This window comes from Apteryx mantelli, chromosome 21 (genome assembly GCF_036417845.1).
Source record: "Apteryx mantelli isolate bAptMan1 chromosome 21, bAptMan1.hap1, whole genome shotgun sequence".
Taxonomy (NCBI): domain Eukaryota; kingdom Metazoa; phylum Chordata; class Aves; order Apterygiformes; family Apterygidae; genus Apteryx; species Apteryx mantelli.
The window spans coordinates 12,772,006-12,784,336 of record NC_089998.1 but is presented as its reverse complement, the minus strand read 5'-3'; the positions used below and the strand labels follow the sequence as shown (position 1 = coordinate 12,784,336).

Sequence of the window (12,331 nt, the reverse complement as noted above, 5' to 3'; positions counted from 1 at the left end):
GGGGGGACCACTCCAGGACCCCTGCTTTTTGCGAAGTCTGAACGGTGAGCCTTATTGCCCCTGGGATGCTCTTGAATGGGCCCAGATGCATCGCTGAGGGCATCTGTTTTGTGCCATGGGTCCACCACTGACTGTGTGATGCTATCAGCCTCTCTGGCCCCAGGGTGTGAGATCCTGTGAGGGCAGCACCATACCCCAGCCTTGTGCCCCATCAGTGCTCCTGGGATGGGGGCACAGCAAGGTGCTCTTCTGGGCTCAGTGTACCCAGACTGAGCTGGCTGGGTCCTGTCACTGACAAGCCCCCTCCCTCACCCTTTCCCCTTTGCTCTGGGTGGGAGCAGTCCAGGCACAGTAGGAGTCAGTGGAGATCCTCAGATCTTCAATTACATGGAATCACTCAAGAAATTAAAGTCTTCAAGGATGGGATAAAAATTGGACCTATGGTCTTAAAGCTCATTCCCCTCCATCTTTATGTGCCCCTGCCCTGGGCTGGCCAGGGACTTGCTCCCACCCTTGCAGGCTCAGGCATGGAGACCTCCTGCCTCCCTACCCAAGCAGAACTCCCCTTGGGAGTACACACTGGAGCAGGGAGCCCCAGAGAAATGTAATAGCAGGGTGGTAAATGCAAATGTCAGTGCTGTGAAACTGAGCATTGCAGGCCCTGAATATTCTGCTCCCAGCAGAGCCACGGCCTCTCCTGGGTTGGTGTTGGAAACTTTAGAAAGGGAGGGGTCCCATCACATCAAGATGTTTGGGCTGTGGGGGAGCTGCCAATGCCTTCCACTGCTGGAGGGTTCAAGGCTATTGCTAGGAGATTGCTGTCACCTGGCAGGACATGTTTGCTCCAGTCCTCACTGAGCTGCTTTGGTTTGCAAATACTCCACAGCTGGAAGGTGAGAACTGACTGGGAATGGCCCCATCCCTGCTCCAGGCATAGCTCCATACAAAACAGAGCAGCTGTTAGCGGGACTCTGAGCTCACCTGGCACCCTGGGCCTGGCTCTTCGGTGGTGGAGGGTGACAAATGACCCTGGTTCCTTGTCCCTGGTCCTGTTTCTTCACCTTCATGCCCACCACACCTGCTCCATCGCATCCCTCCAGCCTCTCGACCAAACTAGAAAGCCGTGTCCCTGGCCATGTGTCTCTGCACATGTCCCTGCTCCCTCCCAGACAGGGGCTGGTCTCTGAAGGAGTTTATCTGCCTCTCCATCACATCATTTGGGGAATGACATTGGCATGCTGGTTGGGCACCCTGGATTCGCTCTCGTCAGCCAAAGCAAGGCTGACTTTGAGCACTCCGCCTTGGGGACTGCTTCAACAGTCCTCCCCAGGTCTGTCCGTGTGCAGTGCTCCATGTAGCAGATGTTAAAGGTGCAGGTCGCAGACCTGTGCTGTGAACTCAAAGTTCAGGAGCTGCAGTACGACGTCAAACTGCTCCATGCAGTCTGAGACAGCTCCAGCCTGCAGGGACATAGGGAGCTTTTCCTTTGCAAACTTGGGTCTCCAAGAACAGCATGCCCCAGACCTGGTGATGGGCTTAGGAATGGGAAGGCTCCTGAGAGAGACAGCAGCTCCCTGCACAGCCAGTGGTGCCCCAGGACGGTAAGGACACTGACTGGGAGCCCCACAGAGCTGGTGATTCTGAGCCCTGGGCTGGGGGGTTGCAGGCAGTGCCATTTGGGTTGGAGCCCAAACCCATAGGAAACCCACCACCATCGTGATAGGGGAGGAGGGCACTGGACTGTCACTGCTACCCTGTGAGCAACTGGCCTAGTGACTACAGCCCTTGCTAGGGAAGGGAACCTGGGCTCTTTCCACAGGGTGCCATGTGTCCCTCCCAGGAGAAGGAGGTGGTGACAGGGACCCAGGCAAGAGGGGGACAGTGTCAAATGGTCTGGACTGGCTTTGGGAAGGAGTGCTTGTAGACTGGGCATCTCTCCTCAGCTCTACTCTGACTTGCTCTTGTACCTGAACCCATCCTTTACACTTCTCAGTGCTCCTTCCCTATGGCCCTGGGTCACTTGCAAGGTTGCAGGGCTGAGGAAAGTGTGCAGCTGGGTAGGCTGTCAGGGGGACAACTAGGAGAAATGCCTGTGCCCTGTGTATCCGCCTCTCCAAACACAAAGGAGCCATTACCTGTGGGATCCAAGGGCACCCAGAAAAGGCCATGCAGCCAGTGATGCCGGGGCCCAGCACCCTCCTGAGTGCTCACAGTATAAGTGAAGGGGGATAGTGGTGGGCACTGCTGGGGAACAGGGCCACAAAGGGGTCACCAGCTTGCAAGTGCAGTGGCAGGGTTAGTGGGGCTACCACACGGGATGCCAGCCCTCCTGACCAATTCCAAACCAGCCTGGCAAGGGGACAAAGCTGTGGCCCCACAGCTGCAGCATGCACCACACTGAGCAGTCAGCTGGGTGCAGCCTAGGCATGTGAAATGGGAGCAAGGCCAGGCACAACCGGCAAGAGCCCTGCACTTGGCCTGTGGCCAAGGCAGGGAGTATGCCGTGGACGTTCCTCATCCTGCATACCATCAGAGTGAGCAGCAGATTGGCAACGAGGGGGCTAGAAGAGAGAGTTGAGGTAGGTTCAGGGCCTCCTGGGCTCTCTGAGCACAATAGCTGGAAACTGCCATGCTTTTAATAAGATTTTTTTCCCCTCAATAAATTTTGCACATCCCATTTGATTTCAGAGGGCCAGAGGAAGTGGGCAATGCATCCTGCAAGGAGGAAGAGCATTTTGGGACAGGGATCCCCTACAATTCAGGTCCCCAAAGAGTCTGCAGCTGCTGGGGGTGCTGGCAGGGTCAGTCAGTGCTACCACTCCATGTGGCTGCGGGTTCATGCCCTGCTTTGGGGCAGGGCTGGGCTGTGCTAGAGGATTCTTCTGAATTATTTCCAGATGGGGATTAATGCAGCAAACCAAGTTTGCTGCAGGATAGATAAACAAACCAAAGTTCCTCTGGATGCTGTTAATAAACCGGTCTGCCTGCTGATTCTGCCCACAATCTGGGAGTGCCTCATTCCCGGCCTGGGGTGCAGGTGTACACTCTGCCTTGCTGCCCTTTGAGTGCTTTTGCTGTGGGGCAGGGGTGGCAGGGATTTCCTTTGGGCCATGAATGCTGAGGGATCCCAAATGGCAAAGGGGCTCCAAGAGCGTATTTTGAGGACAGTCTCTCTGCTCCCAGCCACAGTGTTGGACTCTGGGTGGGATGAAGCACTTCCAGCTGACCCTCCCCTCAAGTCTTCTGTATCTTGCTGATGGATAAAATGTCCTGCTGCCCACAAGTCTCCATATAGGCATTGAGAAGGCCTTTGTAGGGCCACAGGGAGAGCCTGGCTCTGGCTCTGGTGTGGCCAGCAGACTTGAGCCTTGCCATGGAAAGCAGGTGCTGGGGATTGAATCTTCTCCTTGTTAGCCTTCTGTTATGGGGTTTCAGACACCTTTGAAACCAGAGGAGGTGTAAACAGGGTGGAGCTAGACTTTGAGCCCTCTCATGCTGGCACTGCTGTGCCAAGGCGAAGGCACACTCGGGTCAGGTGGCTACAGCCCCAAATGTTCATGTTTCTCATTTGTTCTCATGTGGTTGCTCCTGGGTTTCCCCCTGTGTGCACACTGACATGTTTGTGTATGCGAGTGTGCATGAGGGGACGGCCCAAGTCTCCCAAATCCTTTAGCACAAGCTGTCCTGGGGCAGTCTGGAGTAGCGGTCAGAGCACCCTGGTCAGCAAGGATACCTGGACAGGCTGGCGGTGGTGTGGGCCAGCAACCTGTGTCCCGCCAGCTGCAATGCACCTCCATCACCCCAGGGCAGGAGCTCCAGAGGATCCTCTGGGGATAAGGAGGCTGGTTGACCCAGCAGACTCAGCTCGCCATCTCTCCTTATGTTGGCATGGCTTGTGGTCTCCCACTACATGCAAACAGAGCCCAAGGAAAGGAGTGGGGTGGGCAGTGGCTCCTAGCAGAGCTCCCCATTGAGAATTTCCTGGGCATGGTAGGGCCAGCACAGGAGATGGGATTAGACCTGTCCGTAATATGGCTTAAACTTTGTCCCATCGCAGCCAGCTACGGGGGCCCTGGGTCCATATACCCCTCTGTGCATGACGGGGTGGGGGCCAGCACATGCGTGGGGGCTGCTCTGAGGGGAATATGGAGACCAAGAGATGGGTCTGTTTTTCTTACAGCTCTCCAGCCTGCAGCACACACAAGCAGTTAATCCCAGGCTGTGCAGAGCTGGCTCCTTACCTGGCTGGAACAGTGCCTGGCAGGGGGAGGGATGAGGGCACGGCTCCGCACCTTGCCAGGGCAGGCATCACTGCAAAAATATTTGCTAAGAAAAGTGCAGCTCCACCCTGAGGAAAGCTGAGGCCGGGTGTGCAGCTGGCTCCGGGTTTGCATACGGAGGGTGGTGGTGAGCCGCATTTGGGCAAATGTGAGTGGCTACCAGGAGCCGAACACATCGACCTAGGAGCCAGGCACTCTCCGGCACCTCTGCTCTGCACCCCAGGCCCACCCAAGGGTGCCTGGCAGGGTAAGCCTACAGGCTGCGTGTGGCTGGGCAAGGCGACAGGCACTAGGAACGCACCTTTAGGGGAATCTCAGCACTGGAGGTAGGGAGCCCTTGCCATCTCAGTGGGCAGCTATGGGCAGCTGGAGGGGCCTGGGCACCTTGATCGCCTGCCTGTTCCTCCTGCGCCTGCTGCCCTCACCAGCATGCCCAGCTGCCTGTCATTGCTCCGCGGGGGAGGTGGACTGCACCGAACGTGACCTGCACGAGGTGCCACAGAACCTATCAGCCAATATCAGCACCCTGTGGCTTGGCTACAACTTCATCACCGTGCTCAGGCCAGGCTCCTTCCCCTTCCTGCCGGTGCTGCTGCGGCTCAGCCTGCCTCACAACCACCTGGGGACGATCCACAGCCAGGCCCTGGTGGGGCTCGGGGCACTGCAGGAGCTGGACCTCAGCAACAACTACCTTACTGTGCTGACCTCGGAAACCTTCCTGCCCCTCATCAGCTTGGTCATGCTCAACCTGGGCAGCAACAGGCTGGGGGAGCTAGAGCCCAGGGTGCTGTATGCCCTGCCGCAGCTCCAAGTGCTCTTCCTGCACAGCAACCCCTGGGTGTGTACCTGCAGCATCCAGTCCCTCTGGCACTGGCTCAGTCACAACAGGGAAAAAATGAAAGGTAAGTGTGCAGAGGGCTCTGTCCCCATCCTCTCCACCCTCTCCAGGTGGGCCAGGCACCCGTGTCAGGCCTGAGGCTGGATCTCAGCACCGTGGCTGCCAGCAGCTGTGGGCCCATATGGGAGCCTACACCTTGGGCACCACAACACAGTTCACTGCCCAGTGCAGGGTACAGTGAGGTTCCCCATGCCCCATACCAGGCCATGGAGTCTCTTGTGTCCCCCTGGGTGATCATGTCCCTGGGTCTGGTCCCTGGTGTCCACCCTCAGGTGGCTGGTGTATGGTTCTTGGTCACTAGCAAGGATTTTCTGGAGAGCTGGATGGGACCATGTCCCCACCACTGACACCAGTCCAGCCACAGTGAGGGCAAGGGGCATTGAGCAATGGTTATCTGAGGGGCCAAGAAGAGCCTGCATATCAGGATGGGCACCACCCCTGACTCTGCCAATGCTCACTGCCTTCATCGCCTCACCCCTTCCCCACTGTCTTCATGCCAGTCTGATCCTTTGTTTCCTTCCCTTGGGAGCCTTGGTGAGAGAAACCTGCCTGTGAGGTCTCTCCCTCTGCCGCCATATGTTCCCGTTTGCTGCTGCCTTGAGTGCCTGCCTGTCTTTGCCTGAGCTGGCTGGGGACTTTCTGTGGCATTGCCAGGTTCGCTGCCCACTGCTCCCCATGTCCCATCACATCCCGTCCTGCCCCAATCCCATTTTCCAGTCTTGTCAGGCCCTCTCCAGCACTGTCCCAACCCCACCATTTCTTCCCTCTTCCCAAGCCATGGGATGTAGGAAAACCCCAAAACCTTCCTGCTCCCCATCTTTGCACCCTGCCCTGGACTATCTTAGCCCACCTGGCTGCACAGTCCTTATCCACCTGCCCATGTCCCATCTGTCCCATTCAGACCTGGCATTCCCCTGCCCATGACACCCACCTACCCTGTCCCAGCTGCCAGTGTGCCCAGGTACTTGCCCATCAGCGCTATGTTTCTCTTCCAGAGAAGAGTTTGCTCTTGTGCAGATTCCCAGAGCAGCTGAACAAGTATCCAATCATGGCCTTCAAGAATGAGTCCTTCAGGCAATGCCGAGAGAACTCACTGCTTGCCCAGGACTACGCCTTCTTTCTGCTCATTGGACCATTCTCTTTCCTGGCCAGCATCTTCCTCTGCATTTTCATGGGCTCCATCACTGTTGTTTGCCACAAGCTGCAGAAAGAATCACACTCCTGGAGGAGATTTCCTGTCTGCAGAGGGCGCTGAGGCAAGGCAAGCAGGCACTTGACAGGCCATGGTCCATGCCCTTTGCAGATGCCTACACCCAGCCATTGCAAATGTTTCCCTGCAAACCAGCGAGAGGATGTTCTCTTCCTGGAACTTGTTTTCTTTCCTCCTCCCAGTGTCCCCAGAATTGGTGCCAAGCGAGGATCCTCTGCACCCACTGCCAGGGTAAGCAGCCTCCAGCCCAGCCCTCATGCAGGACACAGACTGGCTGCAAAGGCTCCCCACATTTCAGGAGGCACCCCTAAGCCTCCTGTTGACCTGCACATCCACTTCCCTGGGGATCCTTTTCCTCTAGTGCATCCCATCCTCTTCCTCCTGCTCCCCAGAGGCCTCTGTCTGCCTTTGGGTGCACCCTAAGGGTCGTTGTTTGCCTTTCGATTCCCTCCAAAGCCCTCCTTGTGCTTTCTGGTGACCCCAGTGTCCTCCATCTGGCATTCAGTGACCCAAGCAGCCTCAGGGTGCCTTTCAGTGTTCCCCAGATCCCTTGTTTTGGCTTTTGGTGCATCCAAACACCTTCTGTTTGGCTTTCTGTGCCCCTGCCAGGCCTAGGTCTGTCTTTTGGTGCACCTCAGAGCCCTCTGTGTGCCTTCTGGTGCACCTGAAGACCCTGTGTGCCTTTCAGTGCAAACCAGAACCCTTTATTTGGCTTTCAGGATGCCCCAGAGCCTCCATGTGTCTCTCAGAGAGCCCAAGACCCCACCATGTGCTGCCCAAGAAGGGAGTAGGTTGCAAAATCTTTCTCCCCTGATAGCTTTTCCCCTGAGCTGTGTTGGCTCAGCCAATCTAGGACTAGGGTTAGGGTAAAAGTTATGGTTTGGAAAGAGATAATGCCTAGAGCTCCTATTAGTGTGGGGCTGCAAAGAGGCTGCCAAAAGAAGGTATGGGCTGCAAAAAAGTTTCTCCCCGATAGCTTTTCCCCTGTGCTATAGTTAGGAGATTGGCCAAGGCTCATCCGAGGCGAAGGTCTAGGTTTAGCATTAAGGTTGGGAGCAAGACAAATGCCCCAGAAACCTTCATATTCATTTTGTTGCCCCCCAAAGTCCCCATTTTACCTGTAAGTCTAAGCCAGCATGATTGGATTCCCTTCCATGCACCCCAGACCGTCACATGTCTTTCCATGCATGCTGGTGGCCTCCAGGTGCCTTTTGGTGCCTTCCATAGCACTCCTTTGGCATCTACATGTAAAGGAAGTCTCTTAGAGACTTTACTCATAAAACTGTTAAAATTCTCTAAGAGATTCCCTTTAAGTGCAGCCATGGGCGGCAGGGAAGGCCCAGAACTGAGGGACTCCCATGGGGGGCTGTGGGCAGGACCCAGCTTAGCTGGAGCAGCCAAGGAAGAGGGCCAGACCTATGTGCTACAAAGCCTGCATGAGTTATGTGGGGACAAAAAGCCCCACGGGGTTCCTGTCCCCACTGCAGGCACTTAGTGCCTGCATCCCTTGGTGCTTCCCTGACTACCCCCACCCACAGAAAGGGGATGGGGCAGCCAATACTATCCCACAACCCTGCTGCCACTTGTACTTCCCTGTAGAAATGCTCCTCTCCTGCATTGCATGGAAATGCTCAGTGAGGATACTGGAATATGGATTGAAACTAGCCGGAGCTGTGATTAGAAGAGCCAAGATAAAAAAGACAAGATGAAAATGCAAGCAGGATGAAGGGAGCATCAGTCATGAAGGAGAAACACCCAATCTGACATGAGCTCTTAAGCACTGCAAGACAGTAAGAGCCCCAGTGAGATGGCTGCAGCCATCAGCTACTCCCTTCTAGGTCCAGCAGGGCAGCAAGGCACACTTCCCCACACAGGAACTGAAGAATAAGCTGGGAATGGGGTGGAGGAAGTGTGTCCTTTCAAAAGCCATTGCCAGGGGTTAAATAAACCATGCCATGACAAAAACAAATGAAACCCTGTCTCAGCTGTTGTTTGCTTCCATTATTACTTGCAAAAGTAAAAACAACCAACACACTGTTACAGTGCCCAGTTCCCAGTAAGCTCTTCCCACAGTGCAGCTCCATGGCGAGAGGGCTGAGGGGGGAAAGAGTGAGCCACAAAACGTAGGCCCCTTCCATCTGCGGCAATTCCCTGAATGCTGACAGTCCATCTGCTGACATTGTCCATGTGCTAGACACCTATTCTGGGAGCAATGCCAGCTCTCGTGGCCTCCTCTCCGGTGTGACCGCTCGGTCCTCCCCGAGAAGGCCTGGCGTCGGCACTCGGAGCTAGGAGCTGGCCTGTCATCGCCTTCGGTGGTCGCCCAAGCCCCGCTGCTCCGCCCTGACCGTGCGGAGCCAGGAGTCGTCGGCCCTTGTGGGCTGAGACTGACGGTGGCCATCACCGTCCCTCCTCGGGGACCTGCTTCGCGCCCTCTGGCGCGCCCCCGAGGGCCCCCGGGCAGAAAGGGGCACGGAGGAGCTCCTGGGCCGGCGGGCGGAAGAACGTTGCCGCCTCCTTGCCAAAAGGCGGGCAGGAAGTCTTCCTCGCGGCTGGCGTGCCCCAGAGCCGTGCTCGGAGCCTGCCACGCGGTACTCCTGCACGTCGTCGTCGTCGCCCTGCACCCGGTGGAGGATGGAGCGAAAAGGCCGCCGGCAGAGCGGGCACTCCGCTTTGGTGGCGGACCACTGCCGGATGCAGCCGAAGCAAAACTCGTGCAGGCAGCCGGCCACGTAGGCGACGTCTTCAACTGTGCCCAGGCAGATGGGGCACATCTGCTCTCCAGAGGCGTGCGGCCGCATTGCCCCGGGCACCTGGCTCACGCTGGCTCCGGGGCAAAAGCCGCTGTGCTCTGGAAGGTCCTCCGCTGCCGACGTCGAGTGCTACCAAAGAAAGGGGGGGCAAAGCTCATGAGCAGCCACGCAGGCTGAGCCAGAAGCGGCAGCAAAGCTGCCGACCTCGAGAGCTCCCGAGGTGCCCAATCTTCTCCTTCGGGGCTGAGAAAAGCCCCAGGAGCCCTGTTGGCAAGGGGTCGGGGCAAAAGGCCCCCCTGCACACCTGCGGTGCTGGGCTTCCTGCAGGAAGGCTTCCCCTGGGCAAGGGGGGCTCCTGGGCAAAGAGTCTCGCCGGCCAAGGAGGGCAAGGGAGGCACGGGCCAAAGGCACAGGGTGCGAGATGTTTGGCCTCTGCTGCCGCATCAGAGAGGGACAAGCTGCTAGAGAGCAGGTGTCTGGCAGAGCTCTGGAGCGCTTTTTGGTGGCTGGGCAGAGTTTGTCGGTGCGTGGCCGGCAGGGCACAAGGGCAGGGCCCTGATTGCCCCTCCACTTGCCAAGGGGTGAAGCCGCGCTCTGCACCGCACACGGGACAAGCCCCTGCTGCCTGCCCGGCAGCGCTGGCGGGAGAGGAGCTGGCAGCTCCAAGCCGCCCCAGCACCCCACGCACCCCCCCCCACACACACACTACCTGCTGCACTCGGAGCAGCTCAGGTCACCGGCGAAAGCCTGTCCCTGCAGAGCGAGGAGCACCCCGTGAGCCTTCGGGGCTGTGCAACGCCCTGGCACCCGCTGGGCACCCCTGGCTGCAGGACAGCAGCCCTGCGGGGTCCGCAGCCGCCACCTCAGCCAGGCAGAACCGCTGCTGGCCACAAAGCAAAGCCGCAGCCGCGAAGCCGCACCCCTGATGGGCCCTCGGCGCCTCGCGTGCCGCCTGGCCGCAAGCGTGGGGCAAAGTGAGCGGGCCCCGACTCTGCGGCCGCCTCACAGGCGTGATGTCACGGGAGTCACAGGGACGCTGCGCTGACATCACAGGGCTCGCTCTCAGGGGCAGCAGCTGCTGTGCTCTGGAAAGTCACCATGTCAGCCAGGCAGAGCTGCTGCTGGCTGCAAAGCAAAGCTGTAGCCATGAAGCCTAAATCTGAGGCCACCTCAGGGGAGTGATGTCATGGGAGTCCTGAAAAACCAACCCTGTGCTTGGGAAGTCCATCTGACAGCACTCTTCACCCCTGTTTCCTCTCTTGGGCTCTTTCACAGGGGTGCTCTTCTTGCCTGGGACAGAGCCTGAATGCCAGCTGGCCTGTCTGGCAGTCTGCATCTGCATTTCTGCAGAAATCTCGGACTCACGGGGTTATTTTTCCCTTTCTTCCAATTCCAGGAAGGATCAAACCAAAGGGTACAAATCAGCACGCTAGGAAAGACTAGCCAGCATCATGCTGGTGATCCAGAGAAGTATTCTTGAGAAAGAGCCACCCCCACCCCCCCCTCACCTTGCACCTCTAAAATGCACTTTCTGCCAGGAGGCAGGTGTTAGGGTTTGTTTTTCAAGCACATCTGCTCTTAAACTCATCACCAGCCCCCAGAGGGCCCAGGGCACTGGGAGCACTAAGCCTGACACACAAAGTACCTCGTGGGGGGCACAAAGCCCACGGGGCTGTTTTGGCCCCACACCGCTCACTCGCACTGAGGCCTTCCCTGCCACCCTCTGCCACATTGAAAAGCAGTCTCCTGGCAATGCTTTAAAGCCTTTTAGAGATTTTAAAAGGCTCTTAAAGTCTTTTAAAGACTTGGGAACTCTTTAAAACCTTCCTTGCAGTGCAGCTGTGGGCGGTGGGGAAGGTCCCAAACTGAGGGGCTCCCGTGACAGCAGTGGGTAGGATTCAGCCCCCCCCCCCCCACAGCTGCTGAGGGAGGGGGCCCGACCCCAACACTGCAGAGCCTGTGCGAGTTTGGGGAGCACAAAAAAGCCCTGTGTTTCTACCCATTGTGAGAAAATAAGGGCTGCAACAAAACAGTCATGGACCTTGGCCGCCCCCATCCAGCTCCAGCGGCGCAGTGATGAGCTCATCCCAACGCCGGAGCTGCAGGGCAAGCCTGGAAGGAGTGGAGGCAATGTGCTCTTTGGTGAACTGTTATCAGGGGTTAAATAAACCATGCTGTACATAAACTCAGTGTCACCTTGTCTCAGGTGCGGCCTGTTCCCATGTTTCTTTCCAAGAGCCCAGGTATCCCAGTGCGGTGCTGCCGTGCTCGATTCCCGTTCGGCTCTTCCTACGGCGCAGTTCCCTGTCAAAGGGCATGAGGGCTGCAGGGAGCAGAGCAAGCCGGCAAACGCAAACCCCTTCCTTCTGTGGCAGCTCCTCGAGGGGGAAAGGAAGGAGAAATTGAGTCCCCCCCTCCTTCAGTAGGTGCCTCTGGAAAACAAGATCGCTCGCTCTCTGCAGCCCCATCCGGCTGGTGGAGGGGGTGGGCTAGAGGCAAAACAGTAGGTCTCAGCAGCCAGCACCTAGAAGAAAATGAGTCTTTTAACAGAGAAAGAGCACCCAGAGAAACTCCAGGCACTTTCCCAACAACAGAGTTGAAGCACTGGGCTCCCCAGGCAGGGGCAGCTGAGTGGCTCTGCACCCTGGATCTGTGCCCTCCAGCCCCAGCACAGGCCGTGCCTTCCCTTCCCAGTCCCCGCAGCGTCGCTGTTGCTGGCTGGGGTTGCTGGTGTGTGTATATACACACTATGTAGTGCACTTTAAGGTTTCTTAACTGTTTAGGGATTAAAAAGGCAGTTCTGGCTGAGGCCTATCACACAGGATTCTCTGCTGTTCTGGCACTTTCCCCTCATGAATAGGCTGTGAGCGGAGTTACCAGTTCAAACCGGATCCAACCGGCCTTCAGGCGCCATGGACGGGCGGCGCTCCATAAAAGGAAAGGTGTCAGTTTGTCACCTGGGACTGGTTCAGAAGCTTCTGGAAGGAGTAAGAAGTAGCTGAAGAGCTTTCTTCCTGTTTGGTATGCAGAGACCATATTGCTGATGCTTATTGCCTGCACTGTGACCATCTGCTCTCTGCTATAAAACTATAATAAATAATAAAGCAGACGACACAGCCCCACATTCAGCAGTGCCCGGCAGTCGCCAGCAAAGAGGGCGGCCGCTGTGCCCAAGGCCTGCTTCGCCCTC

General features: G+C 57.3%; 1 protein-coding gene across 1 annotated transcript; it reads left to right on the top strand.

Annotated features, from left to right (window-relative positions):
• The first annotated feature begins 4,638 nt into the window (after positions 1-4,638).
• LRRC26 (leucine rich repeat containing 26) lies at positions 4,639-8,633 on the top strand. The gene is given in 3 exon segments (XM_067309380.1): positions 4,639-5,182; positions 6,174-6,619; positions 8,583-8,633. Coding segments are annotated over 3 exon segments (1,041 nt in total).
• The last annotated feature ends 3,698 nt before the right edge of the window (positions 8,634-12,331 follow it).